Source organism: Pogoniulus pusillus, chromosome 35 (assembly GCF_015220805.1).
Source record: "Pogoniulus pusillus isolate bPogPus1 chromosome 35, bPogPus1.pri, whole genome shotgun sequence".
In the NCBI taxonomy this organism is placed as follows: Eukaryota; Metazoa; Chordata; class Aves; order Piciformes; family Lybiidae; genus Pogoniulus; species Pogoniulus pusillus.
The window spans coordinates 2132983-2149604 of record NC_087298.1 but is presented as its reverse complement, the minus strand read 5'-3'; the positions used below and the strand labels follow the sequence as shown (position 1 = coordinate 2149604).

Genomic DNA, 16622 nt, shown 5'->3' with positions numbered 1-16622 from the left:
ACTTTCTCATCCCCAGCCTGTCTCCTGCAGTCACACAACCATGCAATTGTTCCAGCTGGAAAAGGCCTCTGAGCTCATCCAGTCCAAGCAGCAGCCCAGCACCACCATGGCCACTCAACCACAGCCCCAAGTGCCATGGCCACAGGTGTCTGGAACATCTCCAGGCATGGGGACTCCAGCACCTCCCTGGGCAGCCTGTGCCAGGCCCTGACCACTCTGGCAGTAAAGAAATTTTCCCTCATCTCCAACCTAACCCTCCCCTGGCACAATTCCAGGCCATTTCATCTCCTTCTATCACCTGATGGTAGGGAGCAGAGCCCAACCCCCACCTCACTGCAGCCTCCTCTCAGGAAGCTGTAGAGAGCAATGAGGTCTCCTCTCAGCCTCCTCTTCTCCAGATTGAACTTCCCATCCTCTCCCAAGTCAATGGGCAGACAAAGTCCCACACCTGCCCTCCCCACTGTGTAGGGATGCTGAGTTTCCCAGCTCCCCAGTTCATCCCAGTAACCATTTACAGCTATTCTTTGACTGCCCTGTCAGAGGAGGAAATGAGACTCCATGGTCACCACCTGGCAGATACTGGATGTTACTTCTTGTCTGTGGGCTCTTGTCTTTCCTCATGCCTTCCTCCTCCTCCCAAGTCTTTGTCCTCTCTCCACCTTTCTGAGGCTCAGCCCATCACTGTGTGGCCTCAAAAGCAGCTGCAGATAGTTCCCTCTGCACCTTCAGATGAATTGCATCACTCACAGCCCTTGGGAAAGTTCCAACTTACCTGAGCTGCCCTTGCTCTTCTCTCCCCTCCTGCAGCCCATAGTCTTCTCCTGATGTCACTGATGGTATCATTTGCTTTCCTGCTTGCAGCTCAGTCAAGTCCACAGGGTGTGGAAAACAGAGTAGCAAAGCACTTAACTTTCTAGGGCCCACCAGGAGCTTTCCCTTCCCCTTGTGTGTGAGGGAGTATCATTAGGTGAGCTTAGCACTGCCTCTGCACCTCAGCCTGCATCTATCTGCACTGCCTCGGTGCTCCAAGCCAGTATCACACAGCCTCTGCAGTTCTGGGTAGAGCCATCATAGCCACAGACATCAGCCAGTAAGGACAGTTTGGACCTGATGAGTTTAAATGTCCTCTCCAGTCATAGAGATTTGCACCAAGGTCCCACTGGGTGGGGACCCTGCAGTAGGAGCAGCTCCAGCAGCACAGGAACCAGGCAAACCCAGCAAGGCTTATGAGGAACAGCTGAGGGAGTTGGGGTTATTTAGTGTTCAGGGTGAGAGGCTGAGAGGAGACCTCATTGCCCTCTACAACTCCCCAAAAGGGGACTGCAGTCAGGTGAGGTTGGTCTCTCTCACGTGCCACAAGTGACACAAGAGGAAAGAGCCTCAAGTGGTGCCAGGGAAGCATCAGGCTGGATAGTAGGAAAAAAATCTTCCCAGAAGGGGTTCTCAGGCACTGGCACAGGCTGCCCAGGCAGGTGGTGGAGTCCCCATCCCTGAAGGGACTGAAAAGCCTCATGGATGTGGTGCTGATGGATGTGGTTTAGTGGCAGTGGTGGGGTTGTGAGCTCTGGGTGAGTGGTTGGGCTTGAAGCTCTCAAAGGTCTCTTCCAAGCTCCGCAGTTCAGTGATTCTACAGTGCTGCAGTGTGTGCTGTCTGCCCTGGCCCAGTACTGTGTCATCATCACAACATCCTCCTGTGCTGGAAAGAAACCCCAGGGAGGACTCATCCTCACAGCCAGCACCCACCTCTGCAGGTGGTCAGCTCCACCTGAAGTCACCTTCCCCTCTCTCACCAGGTGATGGTTTATGCAGAGCCTCCCAGGACCTCTGGCACCACTGAACACCCTGTGGCTGAACTGCAAGTGCAGACATCCACACCCAAGTCTAAATCCCCTCCAAAACACCTCAGACATCCCCACAGCACCTACAGCCCTGGGGAAGGCCCAGATCCTCCCCTGGGAGGCTGCACTGCCTCCAGCTGCTGCCTCTCCTGATGCCACAACAAAAGCCATCTGCAACCCAGCCCCTGGCTGCTTTGGTGGCACTCCTGCAGCCCAGCACTATGTGGCCACTGGTGGCATTTTCAGCTGCCAAACCCAGGCAGTGTGGGTGACACTTACCTCTCCTGTCATACCTTTGGGTGTTGAGCTGCTCCACCAGAAATAACCTGTCCCTCTCCCAGCTGAAAGAGGAGGGCATTCCTGCCCCCTCAGTTGCTGCTCTTTGCTCTCCAGGATAGAAACAATTAAGAGTCCTGCAATAAACCTCACTAGCTACAACAAACAGCTCAACACGTTGGGGTCTGTGGCTTAGTTTCATTCAGAGACCTCCCAAACCATGCAAGAAGCCCTTCCTGCCCTCTGGACTGTTCTACAGGAGGAATATGCTTCCCCAGTGAATAATCTGAAGAAGAGAATCCATGGATAAGCTTTTCAGCCTAGCAGCATCTCAGCTAGGGCCACACTTCCCCAGTCTCCTGCTGTGGAGCTCTGGAGGAGGCTGGAGCTGTGGGCCATAGAGCTTTTGGCACTGCTGTGCACCGCGGGGCTTGGATCTGGCTCACCAGGAGCATGCCTCAAGGAGGTGGCCACACACACACTGCCTTGAGCTGGCCTGCAAAAGCCACCCAGCAAAGCTGCAGCCCTTGCACCCAACCCCAGTCACCAGGGGGGCACAGGCGTGGCAGGGCAGCTACAGTGGTCTGGCAGAGAGACTCTGGAGGAAATTCACATCTCTGCCAAATAAAGGAAATGTATTTGGAACGATTTTATTCAGGATAGTTTGGGTTTATTCCTGATGACAGCTCTGGAATCAGGAGTTTGTGATGGAAGTCTTTTGGAGACCAACAAGTAGAAAGAGGCAAATCAACCAACCAGTGCAGCCATCCAGGGGACTGGGTGTAGGACAATTCACAGCACGTTGTGGAAGGGGATTTAGGCACAGACCCCAAGCCTGAAAAGACAATGGCACAGAGGCCTGCTCCAAACCCAGGTGTCTGCTTTTCCTGAGGTGCTTCCAAGGCAGAGTGCTCTCCTCAGGGTCTCAATGGCAAAGAACCTCTATTTGGCCTTGCAGGACTGAGAACAGGCCCAGGGCTCCCACTGCACTTGGCCCAGACAGCCCAAACTGTCTTTTCCAGTGTGTGATGCTTCATCTGTGTCAGTTGCTATTTTGGGCTTTCTAGATAATGAGTGTGGTGAGGATGTAGCCAGAAGCAAAAAGCAGAAGAGCTCTCAGGACGAGTTGCCACCAGCAGACCTGAAACAATCTGGTGGTTCTTTCTGCACCAGCTGGCACAGCCAAGCAGCCTTCCAGGCAAGCCCAAACAGACTTGCAGGGCAGAAACCTGGCTGGAGGTGCCAAAGGTGAGCTCAGGTGTGAGCTCAGGGATGAGCTCAGAAGAGCAGGAGCTCAGGTCACGCAGAACCTCAGGGAGGCAGAGCTCTGACTGCCCAGACTACTGCTCTGCACCTCACCAGCCAGGGCCAAGACAAGCAGAGGACTGTGGGTCAGAAGAAGGAGCAGGACGCAGCAAGCAGTAATTCAGTTACCATTCCCTCCCCCTGGTTACATCCCACAGTGTCTGCTCTGCTCTCAGAACTCCTTCGTGACAAAGGCTCCCAAATGAGGGCAGAACAAAGCAGGTAATGGGAGGTGGTTTGGGCTTCACTGCCATGAGGGCATGGCCACGTTCACAGAGCATTAGACAGCAGTGAGGCATCTGGAGAACAGAGCCCATGCTGCAGAGGAGCCCAGGCTGCCAGCCCTTTACCTTGACCAGGCCTGAGAAAGGACACTTTGACCATAGCCTCCTCTCCATAAGCCCAGAGTTTTGCAGATCCTGAGAGCAGGACTTGGCCTATGCAGTAAATCCCTACAGCAGGTTGACTTTGGCCACAACCTGCTTGCAGCCCATCCTGGAGTACTGCTTGCCCCCAGTGGTGTAGTAACTGAGCTGACTTGCCAGGGTTTCAATATGCTTCTGGTCAGGGTAGAGCCCTTCCCTCCTCATCTCCTCTAGGAAGCAGTTTACGACGTGGCTCTTCTCCAGGAGGACGAATGGGATGATGTCTGCAGCCTTCCAGAGAGGGTGGACATCAACCAACACAGGCTGGACAATGCTCAGCAGTTCTTCAGCTCCCCTTTGCTGCTGCAGCAGCTCAGCAGATGCGTTCTGGATAACAAACTTTGTTATCTCTGCACCTCCTATGTTGCTGATCAGGATGTAGATGGCGTTGAGGAACTCGTTGGTTTGATTGGGTTCAAAGAATCGGCTGAGGGTATCCAGCAGGACTGGAGACATGAGCTCAACCTCATCCAGAATGAACAAAGGGATCTTCTCCTCTATTTCAGCTCTGGTAACCATGTCAGAAATCTTCTTAGCCAGATCTATCTCACAGGTGAGCGGAGCCACCCCCCTGGGGCAGTGGTGCATGACAAAGTACTGAAGCACAAAGTCATTGTCCATGACAGAACGGAAGTGCTTGGCCAGCAGCCAGCCAACGTGGCTCTTCCCAACTCCTGTGGGGCCGTTCAGGGAGATCACCAGGGGCTTGTTGTGGATGTGGGTAGCCAGGTAGTCCTTCAGCAACTCCATCATACTCTCCACGGCCACCTTCTGCCCGAACACCTCCCGGTGCATCGTTTTCTCCAGACCATCCAGGTCGTATTTTTGGAGGTTATCATCCAGGTTCTCTATTGCATTGAGAATCTGGAAGAAGATAATGGCAATGAGCAGGAGGAGGCAGCGCTTGGCCTTGCTCTTCTCCTCTGCTGGCAGGTATCTCTTGGTCTTGTCTGGGTAGAGGACTACCCTCGATTTCCTCCGGTTCTTTCTCCGCCGGGACTTTCTCACCGCATGCTGCTCCACCGAGGTGTCAAAGGTGAAGTACTGGGAGCTTTCAAAGCTGGGCTGAGGAAAGAAGGACATGGAAGGGCCATACAGGCCAGTTCTGCCCAGGGACAGCTGCCTCTGAAGCAGCCTGGTGTGGACGAGCTCCACCGACTTCTCCCGGGGGAGCTCCAGGTGCAGGCGACTCTTCTTCTGCCCGCGGTAGCGGCGCCGCAGGTGGATGACTGCCCGCAGGGGAGAGGAAATGGAAGACATCTTCTTTGCAGCAGCAGGGGCTTCGGCACCTGGACCCTCCTCCCCCTCGCTCTCACAGCAGGAGGCCTCTCCTCTGGCATCACTGTTGGCACGGGGCACTTCCCCACGGCTGGCCGTGCTGGGCGTCTCTCCAGGCAGGCTGCTCTCAGCACCAGGAGCCTCTTCCTTTGCGCTGGGCTCAGCAGAGGGCATCTCTGCTTCCGCGCTGCTCTCCCCGCAGGGCAGATCTCCTCCTAGATCCTCCGTGGCAGACATTTCTCCATCCACCTCAGTGCAGGGCAGCTCTCCATCCATCTTGCCTGGTTCTCACAGCCCCTTCACATCATCTTCTTTCTAAAGGGAAGGACAACAAAGGGTGGACTCATCAGTCCTTGTGACCAGTAGCAAGGAGCTTTTTGTCACCAAGGAGGTGACCAGCAGCAGTCACATCAGCCAGGTCTAAGAGACAGAGTGATGGCCTGCAGCAGTGCAAGGTGGCAGAGGGAGACTTCCAGACCTGACTTTCTGGAAGGTGGTCTCCCTACACATGCAAAGGCAGAGATGAACCTCACAGATCAGTGCCTCTGACAACCCCCACCCTGCAGTGACAGGCCGAGGGGCTAGGGGCTGAAGTTAGAGAGGAGCAGATTTACACTGGATCTTTTACAAAGGGCCTTTACAAAGAGGGTGGTGGAGCACTGCAACAGCTTGCCCAGGCTGGTGGTTGGGGCCCCATCCCTGGAGATATTCAAGGTGAGGCTCAACAGAGCTCTGGACAACCTGCTCTAGTGGAGGATGTCCCTGCTGACTGCAGAAGGGGTTGGACTGGATGACATTTAAAAGTCCTTTCCAACCCAGGTGATTCTATGATTCTGTGTTACAGAAGAGTTGGCTGGAGTCAAAACCAAGGGCTCTGCCCAGTGCTGCTGTGAGCAAGAGGCAGGACACAGGCTCTGAAGCAGAGCTGCCCAGCCCTGCTCCCTACATCTGCTGGATTAAAGCAGGACACACCACCTCTGCCCCAGCACACACACAGAGGCACACATCCCTGTGGGAATAGGCTCTCCTGCACCCACGGACACCTGTTGGGCTGTTGAGCCTGCATGGAAGTAAGTGGCTGTTGAAAGGATCACAGAATTATAGAACTGTTGAGGTTGGAAGAGACCTTTGAAATCACCAAGCCCAACCACTCACCCAGAGCTCACAATCCCATCACTGCTGCTAAGACACTGCCACTAATACACATCCCTCACCACCACATCCATCAGGCTCTTAACTCCAGGGATGGTGACTCCACCACCTCCCTGGGCAGCCTATTCCAGCGCCTTGGAACCCTTTCTGTGAAGAAATTCTTCCCAATATCCAGCCTGAGATTTGTCCTGGCTGTGCTGATGTGTACCTCAGGCAGTGCCCATCAGTGCTGGTGGGGAGAGGGAATGGAAGGAGGGCAGCATCCAGCCTGTTCTCAGACCACTGCCCCTGAGTAGAGAGGGCTCAGCCAGACTGCAGGGCACTGAGGTGGCTGTGACTAATCCTGCCAGCAGCACACAGCCGTGCTGCGAGGAGCAGGGCTGTGTCACAGCATCCCAACCCTGCTACCCTCACACCACCCCAACCCTGCTACCCCAGAGCACCCCAACCCTCCTAGCCCCACAGTCCTTCCCTGCCCTGTGTGCCCACACACTCACACCCCTGGACACGCAGCAGCCTCTGGCCCTTCCTACACGAGCCCCTGGAGCCATGCAGGAGAGCACAGGGACAGGAGAGCCCCTGGGATAAGCTCCTGCATGGAGGTCGCCTGGACAAACCTGAGTGGGTGAGGAAGGAGGAAGAGGAGAGGCTGTGCGCCAGCAGCAGGACGAGGCACGGAGCCAGCAGGAAGCCCCCGGGGCAAAGCAGCTCTCCGGACCTGGGTGCCACACAGCACCGACCACCTCCATCTGCTGCAGCTCCAGGGACAACTCTGTCCCTGCCCGGCACGAAGCTGGTGGCGGCAGGAGCTGTGTCACAGTGGGAGGGATTTCCCCCTGCCCCCACCTCGCCCCACACCACAGCAGCTCTGACGCAAGGGGCAGTTTGCTGCCGTGACACTGCCAACCCCCGGAGCAGGAAGCTGGCAGGGCCACGCTCGCTGCCTTCGCTGACTGCCCAGAACAATCAACCGCAGCCCTTGGCAGAGGTCGCACGTCCCCGGGGAGGAGGAGAAGGAGGAGGAGGGAGGTCCCCGAAGGGTTTCTTATTAACTCACATCAGCTTGGCAGGAAGTCGCCAACCTGCAGAACGTCACGGTCCCGAGAGGGTTTTGCTTCACCCACTGCCAGGCTGACGCAGATGGGTGCCAACCGGGATAGGGTGCCCAGGGAAGCTCCCAGCCACCTCCCTGCTTCATCCCACTCCTTTCCCAGCTCCTCTGAAAAGCCCAGGCCCTCCCAGCGAAGCCTTTGTCCCCACCCCGGCGACAAGCTGATGTCTGGCCTCAAGTGCCAGCAGCCAGCTCGCTGCGGGAACTGAGCTGGGGCCAGCAGCCTCTGCAGTGCTGGCCACCGGGCCAGCTGGTGCTGTGCTGCAATTAGCCCAGGTGCTAATTACGGACCCTGTGCAGGACCTGCCTGTGCCCAGGGTGGAACCAGCCCGTCCAGATTCCTGCAAGCAGGCACAGAGGTGGCGTGGGCAGGAGAGCTGGTGGCCTCCAGACACCCCACGCTGTCCCCACGCCACTCTGCCATCGCACTCTTGCTGCTCCACCTCCTGTGCACTGCCTTGCTCACAGTGCCTGAGGGTCCCCAAAGGGATGCCTGTCCCCAGAGCTGCTGGGGAGCAGCCTCTATGGCACAGACCAGCATGGGCCATGGTTTCCAGGAGCTGGGACACCACAGAGCTCAGTGCGGGGACAGGACAACACTTCAGGTCACTTCAGTGAAGCCTTCTGAGCCCCAAATCCATGTAGGTGAGGAAGGGGTTGAAAAAATGCCAGGGGAGAGCTGGGAGAGTTTATGGAACTCCCACAGTTTACTGAACTGCTGGGACAAGTCCAGAGGAGGCCACCAAGATGCTCAGAGGGCTGGAGAAGCTCCTCTGTGGGGACAGGCTGGGAGAGTTGGGGCTGTGCAGCCTGGAGAAGAGAAGGCTGCAGGGAGACCTCAGAGCAACCTTGCAGTACCTGAAGGGGCTGCAGAAGAGCTGGGGAGGGACTTTGGAGAAGGGCTGGGAGTGGCAGGCTGAGGGACAATGGCTTTGAGCTGGGAGAGAGGAGAGTGAGAGTGGAGAGGAGGAAGAGATTTTTGAGAGTGAGGGTGGGGAGAGACTGGCACAGGTTGTCCAGGGAGGCTGTGGCTGTCCCCTGCCTGGAGGTGTTTAAGCCCAGACTGAACGATGCCTTAAGCAAGCTGTGCTGGTAGGAAGTGTCCCTGGCCCTGGCAGAGGGTTGGAATTGGATGAGCTTTAAGGTTCCTTCCAAACCAAAACATTCTGTGCTTCTATGGGAAAAGGTTTAGTGATCAGAAGGATGATGGAAGGGAAACATGAGACACCCCAAACACAGCAGAGGGTGTCAGCCCATAGCCCCTGCTGGAGCAGAGTCACAGAATGGTTCAGATTGGAAGAGATCTCAAAGATCATCCAGTACCCATCCCCTGCCATAGGCAGGGACACCTCCCACTAGAACAGGTTGCTCAAGGCATTATTCAGTCTGGGCTTGAACACCTCTAGGGAGGGAGCAGCCACAACCTTCCTGGGCAGCCTGTGCCAGGGTCTCCTTACGCTCCCTGTCTGTGATCCTCAACCTCCCTGGGCAGCCTGTGCCAGTGTCTCACCACCCTCACTGCAAAGAACCCTTTCCTAACATCCAGTTTGAATCTCCCCTCTTTAAGTTTAAAACCATTACCCCTTGTCCTATCATTACCAGACCCTGTCAGTAGTTTCTCCCCAGCCTTCCTGTAGCCCACTTCAGATACTGGAAGGCCACTGTAAGGTCTCCTTGGAAGCCTTCTCTTCTCCAGGCATGAAGGGAGGCTGTAGCCAGGTGGGGTTGGGCTCTTCCGCCAGGCAAGTAGCAACAGAAGAAGGGGACACAGCCTCAAGTTGTGCCAGGGCAGGTTCAGGCTGGATGTTGTTAGGAAGTTGTTGTCAGAGAGAGTGATTGGCATTGGAATGGGCTGCCCAGGGAGGTGGTGGAGTGGTTGTGGCTGGAGGTGTTGAAGCCAAGCCTGGCTGGGGCACTTAGTGCCATGGTCTGGTTGGTTGGGCAGGGCTGGGTGCTAGGTTGGGCTGGCTGAGCTTGGAGCTCTCTTCCAACCTGGTTGATTCTATGATTCTATCTTTCAAGCTCCTCAGAGCCTTGCAGCTGGCTCTGCTACCATTGCCAAGTTCACTCTGGGAGCTCAAGGCCCCTGGGAGGCCAATGCAAAGTGGCAAGGACCAAACACTCATCAGCTGGGAGATGTACAAGAGCCTCTTTCCCAAAAGCCAAGAGCACATCCATCACTCATCCCACCTGCATCGGATGCCCAGCCCTCCAGAGGAACCAATTAAGGCAGGGTGGAGGGACCAGAACCCATCCTCAGCAAAAAATCTGTCCAGTCATGCATGTAATAGTCCCATTAATAGCATGACTCAGCTCCTAATACCTGCTGGTATTTATACGAGCAGCTCTCGCTTGCTCAATACCGAATGGGGGCCAGGGCAGGTGGCTGTGCCAGCCCAGCAGTGCCAACCTAGAGCTGTTGCCAGCTTGCAAAGAGAAGCTTTCTGCAGCTGAACGAGACCTTGGGTGAAAATGATAGGGGAAAGAAGCTGGCAGTGGAGTCGCCAGCATCACAAGTGCTCCTGTAAACACCGAGTCCAGCCACCCCGTGGGATGAGTTCCACTTAGCTCTTGAAAAGGCTCCTGAGAACCCCCCCCAAAGCTTTCCTCCTTTACCTCTTCCCCAAACATTGCGATTTGCATTTGTGTCTCGCCCTGCTTCTGCCAAAAGAGTTTCCACAACAGAGGAGCCTGCGTGGGCCGGAGGCAGCGGGGTGGGGGGAGCAGGCCAGGGGCAGCCTGGGGGCAGCAAGTGTCCGGCCGAAGGGAGACATCAGCCCAGTGCCCACCACGGAGCCCTGGCTCTGCTTCGAGTGGCAGCTGCTGAATCCCAGGCACAGCACTGCAGAGAGGGGAGACGCAGCCCAAACTCTTTGGCTTAGCGAAGCTGGAAAACAAAAGCACCAAGGCTGATGCCCTCCCAAGCTGGAACCCAAACTCCTCCATCCCAAACTGAGCGCTTTTAAGGGGGAAAGTGGAATGAAATTGTGGCCAGGAGCGGAAATCCTGGAGGGTGGCAGAGGCCAGCACAGGGTACGGCCCCAGCACCCCGAGTCTGCTTCTCCCCGGGGGCACCACCTGGGAACAAGGTGACAAAGTCTGCTGGGGGCAGGCAGATGTCTGCCCTCTCCCAAAGCACGGCACAAGGGTGACAGCCAGGACAACGCCAAACCCTCCCAGGCCACCCCAAAAGCCTGCTTGCCACTGGAACCCTCCAGCCCTGCTCCCAGCCTGTCTTCTTTACCAAGCCCCAAAAGCCAAGCCCAAAGGAAGGGCAGTGAGTGGAGGCGAAGAGCCCAAAGCATCCCGAAGCAGCAGGCACAGGGTGCCCAAGAGCCTGGGGCAGCTTTCGGCGGCAAGGGGCCACGGGGGATGCGCAGAAGATGCTGGCGTGGACAGAGATCCAAGCGGTGAAGACCAAGGGGTGCCCTCCGGGGTGGGGAGCAGGATGGGGCAGCCGAACCCGGGGCAGTTACCTGCAATGCCTCCCTCAGGGCCGGCCGGCGCCGCTCTCCTTCAGCCGCCGAGCCCAGGCCGCGGGCTCAGCCGGCCGGCAGCGCCTCTGCCCCCGCTCCCATCCGCACCGGCCCCGGCCGCCGGGAGGAAATGGCGAGGAGGAGTGGCCGTGGCTGCACTTCCTTCTGGCAGGGCATGGGCCCGGCCGCCTCGACCGTTCTGCTCTCCCCCTCCTGCCCACAGCCCTCGGCGGCCGCTGCCGGCACGGCGCCGCCGTCTGAAGCGGCAGGAAGGCGGCGCGGGCGCGGCGGGGCCGCACCGGCCTCAGCCCCTCCGCCGCACGGCCCCGGCTGCGGGCAGCACCGACCCGAGCCCCTCCGCCGCACGGCCCCGGCCGCGGGCAGCACCGACCCGAGCCCCTCCGCCGCACGGCCCCGGCTGCGGGCAGCACCGACCCGAGCCCCTCCGCCGCACGGCCCCGGCTGCGGGCAGCACCGACCCGAGCCCCTCGGCCGCACGGCCCCGGCTGCGGGCAGCACCGGCCCCAGCTCCGCCGCACGGCCCCGGCTGCGGGCAGCACCGGCCTGAGCCCCTCCGCCGCACGGCCCCGACTGCGGGCAGCACCGGCCTCAGCCCCTCCGCCGCACGGCCCCGACTGCGGGCAGCACCGGCCTCAGCCCCTCCGCCGCACGGCCCCGACTGCGGGCAGCACCGGCCTGAGCCCCTCCGCCGCACGGCTCCGGCTGCGGGCAGCACCGGCCCGAGCCCCTCGGCCGCACGGCCCCGGCTGCGGGCAGCACCGGCCCCAGCTCCGCCGTACGGCCCCGGCTGCGGGCAGCACCGGCCCGGGCAGCACCGGCCTCAGCCTCTCCGCCGCCACACGGCCCCGGCTGCGGGCAGCACCGACCCGAGCTCCGCCGCACGGCCCTGGCTGCGGGCAGCACATCTGCGCTCCCCGCGGGTCAGTACCCGCAGCCTGCCCCCGGCAAAGGCCGGAGCGGCGATGCTGCACGGAAGGGTTACCGGGGCTGAGGCGGCACCCGGGCAGCTCAAGGATGAGGTTCCCTTGCCGGCAGGGAGCACAGGGGAGCGGAAAGCAGAGGGAAGTGGGGAGAAATGAGCGAGCCGGTGGGAAGAGTAAGCCTGGAATACACCAGCAAGTCCAGGCTGGCCACTGGGTCTGTCCCTGGGCTGGCTCCTGCACGGCTGCCCTGCTTCCCTCGGCCCCTTCACAGCCCCAGCGCTGGGGCAGGAGGATGTGGGGACACAGAATCACAGAGTCACTGAGGCTGCAAAAGACCTCCGAGACCAAGTGCAGCCTGTGACAGCACCACAGCAGCTAACCCATGGCACCAGGTGCCACAGCCAAGCTTTTCCTGAAGGCCTCCAGGGATGGGGACTCCAGCACCTCCCTGGGCACTCCATCCCAGTGCCTGATCACCTTTCCCCGAGGAAGTGCTTCCCAACACCCAACCTAAGCCTCTCCTGGTGCAGCTTCAGGCCATGGCACTGGTTGCCCGGGAGCAGAGCCTCACACACACACACACACACACCACCGGCTGCAGCTTCCTCTTAGGGAGCTGGCTCAGGGATGCCCAGGCCGAGCTGCACAGCCACAGCAGCACAAACCTCTGCCAGAGCTGTCAGGCAGCCCCAGCCCTCCCTGCACAAACGCTGCCCTGGGGAAGAGCCACTTCTTCCACCAGCCAGGCTCGGGGAAGGAGGAGGCAGCAGGGCGCTTCCAAACCGGCCCCGCCGAGGCTCACCGTGGCAGCTCCTCCCCCCACAGCTCAGCCTTCCTTCGGCCCCAGCAAACCTGCCTCAGCCTCCCTGACCTCTCGCCTGCACTTGCACAACCCAGCCAGGGGTTCTCCCTGGAAAACAAGCCCAGAGCGAAGCCGGAGCAGCCCCAAAGTGAGCACCTGCCTGTCCTTCGAGCTGCTGGTTTTGGATAAACCCCCAAGCTGGAACCCGCTGCCTGTGAGAGTGGCTGCCCCAGGCCAAAAACAGGGGAGGGGAAATCACAGCTTGGGGTGTTTGGGAGCGCTGCAGCCTGGGTTCCACCCTGCCTGTGATACACACAAAGGTCCCCACATCTCCACCGGGAGGGGATGAGCTGAGCAGGGTCCCTCCAGCCAGGACCTGCAGTCTCCCTGACCTCTGCCTCTGCTGAGGGGGGAGGAGATTTGCCTAACAAATCCTTGCAAATGTGGGGATTTCTGTGTCGCAGAGGTGCAGGAGCTCAGCTGCAGGGCAGGCAGCAGCGCAGAGCATCTCTCCGGGTCGGGAAGTCCCCTCTGGAGGAGCTGTGCAGGGGCCTGGGGAGCAGCCGTGGAAGGAGATGGTTTCCTGCCTCGTCCAGGTGTTTGCAAGGGAGGAGCTTCCCCCGAGCAGCTTGGGTGAAAAACGTGAGGAAAGAAAGAGGCAGTGCTCCCCAAAAGCCTCTCGATGAAGCAATGAGAGCAACAAGAAGCTCCCAGCCACCACCCAAGGGCTGGCAGCAAACCTCAACTGCCCAGAAGAAAAGGTATTGCTGTGGCAGGGAAGGAGCCTGAGCCATCCCCCAGGGTCACGGGGGGCAGCTGGGGGGGGATGAAGCCTCCCGGAGGAAACCAAGGCAGGGTGGAGGCAAGGCTCAAATCGTGCCCGGGAGGGCTGCTGGCCCTGCTGGGGAAGTGAGGTTTGCAAACCCCTCCCAAGCCACAGGTTCAGAGGGAGATGCTGGGGGCCGTGGTCTGAGCAGAGGGTGGATGAGCTCCTGCTTATGGTGGGGATGTAGGAGCAGTGTGGGGCCCTGCAGCTGCAGAAGCTCAGTGGTATGTGGAGATGGGCACCTGACCAGGGCAGCGTGGCCACCACCAGCCCATGCCCAATCCGTAGGTGCCCGTGTGGGTGGCAAGGTGATGCATGGAGGGTGGCACAACGGTGGAGGAGAGGGGGCTGTCTGCAGAGGAAGGGACACTGTGGGGGGCCCTGTGCAATGGGAAGGGCTGTGGGCACAGGGCAGTGCAGTGGGGGAGCTGCAGGGGTCATAGGTGAGCAGCAGGGCAGTGCAGCTGGGGCTCTGCACTGGGGGGGCTGTACACATGCAGGGGCAGGGGGGGTGTGCACTGGAGCCAGCCCTCTCTCTCCCCAACCCCAACACCCCACACTCACCCTGGGCCGTGAGCCCTGTCCCCCATGTCCCTGCTGGTTCTGAGGCTGAGTCTCCTGCAGCTGGGCCCCAGGTGGTGAGGAAATGGCAGCTGGGCCAGGATGGGCGAGGAGCAGGCACTGCTGCCAGAGCCCTTCCTGCAGAGCCACGGATGCAAATCCTGCACAAACACAGCCTGGCCCGAGGCTCAGCCCCACCAAGGGCACCGTGGGGACAAGAGGTCTGCCAAGTGACCTCTGAGCCAAGGCCTCAGTGCCAGTCACTTACCAGTGGCACTGGTGTGGGCATCCACAGGTGATGAGTACCCTCCTGGTTTTGGTACCCACCAGAGAGGCTCACTGCAGGGCAGGGCAACCATGCAGCCCCTTGGGGCTGGGCACTGCCTCTCACACCAGTTTTAGGGTTTTCCTCCTCTTTTTGGGATGTCTCTTCTCTAGCTGAAACACCTCCAGGGCTGAAAGCAGCAGCTGCAGCCCGGACACACACAAACACCCCCAGCCCCCCTGCTTCCCCCAGGATAAGGCGAGTGAAGCCCTGGGGGCCTCTCTAGGGAGGCTATGAAGAGAGCCCAGAATGGGTTCAGGGTGAACCCCAGCAGCACTGGGCTGGGGGCTCCTGCAGCATCACAGAACTGCTTTGGTTGGAAGAGACCTTTCAGATCACTGAGTCCCAGCACTGCCAAGGTCACCACAGCTTTCAGCACCACATCTCCAGGGCTTTGAAAGCCCTCCAGGGATGGACACTCCAGCACTGCCTTGGGCAGCCTGGGCCAGGCTCTCACAACCCCTTTGGGGAAGAAACTGTTCCTCATGTCCAACCTAAACCTCCCCTGGTGCAATCTGAGGCTATTTCCTCTTGTCCTACCTCATACCTACAGTGTCAGCCTCACCTGGAAACACTCTGCAAGAAAGGAAGAAATGTGTTAAAAAGAAGCTAAAGAAAGATGAGAAGGTCGTGGGAGGTGCGAGGGAAAAGGTATGCAGAGGTCAGAAATACAGCCCATGGACCTGCAGCCTGGAGCAGGCAAGGAGCAGGCAAGGAGCCCTGAAACAGAAAGTGAGAGCAAGTGAAGAAGTGGAAATGGTGCCAGGGTGGGGACACAGAAACCCCTGACCAGCCCCGGGGCCCTGTCCCCTCTACAGCCCCCAGAGAGGAAGAACAGAAGTCTCTAACAAAATGCTCCAGTCGGTGGTGGGCAGCAGCTTGCTTGGTGTGAGGCTGCCCACGCAGACAGGAGGTCCCTGGCAGGCATCGTGGGGCAGATGTGCTGCTGCCAATGGGGGCTGCTGAAACCTAGCCTGCAGACTGGCAGTGAGAGGGAGCACAGGCTCCTGGAATGGTTTGGGTGGGAAGGGTCCTTCAGAACTCAACTAATCCACCCCCCCTGCACTCAGCAGAGTCCAGCCCCACAGAGTCATTCCCAGCCCCAGAGCCTGGAGCTGCCCTTTCCCCAGCCCTACCAACTGCCGCCGACTCCACAGCCACGCCAGCAGCAGCCAGGGCTGTTGGATGGGTTCTCTCCCTTTCCTGTCACCCACCTCAAGTTGATCCACCAGGAATTGCTGCTGCTGCTCCAGCCCCTCACTCCCGTGGGGTCCCTCACCTCCATCAGCAGCTCTCCTGCATCCTAAACCCAGCGCACGGCAGGGACTGCAGCCGGCTGGGCGTAAAACCAGCAGCGCCTCCCTGGGCAGGATGAGGCCCTGGGGGCTGTGGAGCCAGGTCCTGTGCTCTTCCCAATCTCACTCTTAGCAAAACTTTCCAGGCTCTGCAGGCAGCCTTGCTTTGACACATCCTAAATAACCCAAACAGTTTATCCCTGGGCCGGGGAACGTGTCCCGCACGGATGCCGCATCCTGCTTGGGTTATCGTGGCCCTTCTAAACAGTTTATAAATAGCCCAAGGTGCAGGAGGCCAAACCACTCCTGCACAAAATCAGCATTCTTAGCTCCTTCCTTCTTTTTTAGAGCCATTCAGGAGTGCTGGTGCCAGTGATCCTCCTAAACCCCCCATCCTCCTAATCCCTGACCCTCCTAAACCTGCTGCTGCTGTCTCCCCCAGCTGAGCTCTGTCCCCACATCACTGAAAACACTTTTTAAAGGAGAAAAAAACTAAAGAAAAATTGGGTTTGGCAGCAGCATCCCCACACAGGTGCTGACCTGTTTAGCCTGGAAAAAAGGAGGCTCAGGGATGACCTCATTGCTGTCTGCAGCTCCCTGAAGGGAGACTGTAGCCAGGTGGGGTTGGGCTCTTCTGTCAGGCAACCAGCAACAGAACAAGGGGACACAGCCTGAAGCTGTGCCAGGGCAGGTCTAGGCTGGATGTTAGGAGGAAGCTGTTGGCAGAGAGAGTGATTGGCATTGGAATGGGCTGCCCAGGGAGGTGGTGGAGTGGCCGTGCCTGGAGGTGTTGAAGCCAAGCCTGGTCTGGTTGGTTGGGCAGGGCTGGGTGCTAGGTTGGGCTGGCTGAGCTTGGAGCTCTCTTCCAGCCTGCTTGATTCTATGATCTCAGCATAGCCATGGAGCTGCCAGGAAGGTGACAGCTGTGCCACGAGACACCAACCAGTATGGTGGATGCAGCGAGTGGGGATGGGAGAGGGCAGGGACCAGCAGCACTCAGGAGGAATT

At 59.0% G+C, this 16622-nt stretch overlaps 2 protein-coding genes across 4 annotated transcripts; one reads left to right on the top strand and one right to left on the bottom strand.

Moving 5' to 3' along the window:
• Nucleotides 1-2748: 2748 nt before the first annotated feature.
• Nucleotides 2749-15599, bottom strand: TOR4A (torsin family 4 member A). Of its 3 annotated transcripts, none has more exons than XM_064171256.1 (2): nucleotides 15534-15599; nucleotides 2749-5437 (listed from the first exon to the last, which is right to left on the bottom strand). In XM_064171256.1, the coding sequence occupies exon 2, from the start codon at nucleotides 5396-5398 to the stop codon at nucleotides 3872-3874; it is 1527 nt and encodes a 508-aa protein (XP_064027326.1). In that variant the 5' UTR covers nucleotides 5399-5437; nucleotides 15534-15599; the 3' UTR covers nucleotides 2749-3871. The 3 variants fall into 3 exon arrangements, with proteins under 3 accessions (XP_064027326.1, XP_064027324.1, XP_064027325.1); XM_064171254.1 differs by lacking the exon at nucleotides 15534-15599 and adding an exon at nucleotides 10862-11160; XM_064171255.1 differs by lacking the exon at nucleotides 15534-15599 and adding an exon at nucleotides 6892-7114.
• LOC135190043 (basic proline-rich protein-like) lies at nucleotides 10834-11961 on the top strand. The gene has a single exon (XM_064170934.1). The coding sequence runs from the start codon at nucleotides 10834-10836 to the stop codon at nucleotides 11959-11961; it is 1128 nt and encodes a 375-aa protein (XP_064027004.1).
• Nucleotides 15600-16622: the final 1023 nt, after the last annotated feature.

Excerpts from the sequence above, each read along its gene's own strand:
- TOR4A (XM_064171256.1), bottom strand. The coding sequence starts at position 5,398 with ATGGATGGAGAGCTGCCCTGCACTGAGGTGGATGGAGAAATGTCTGCC.
- LOC135190043 (XM_064170934.1), top strand. The coding sequence starts at position 10,834 with ATGGGGCAGCCGAACCCGGGGCAGTTACCTGCAATGCCTCCCTCAGGG.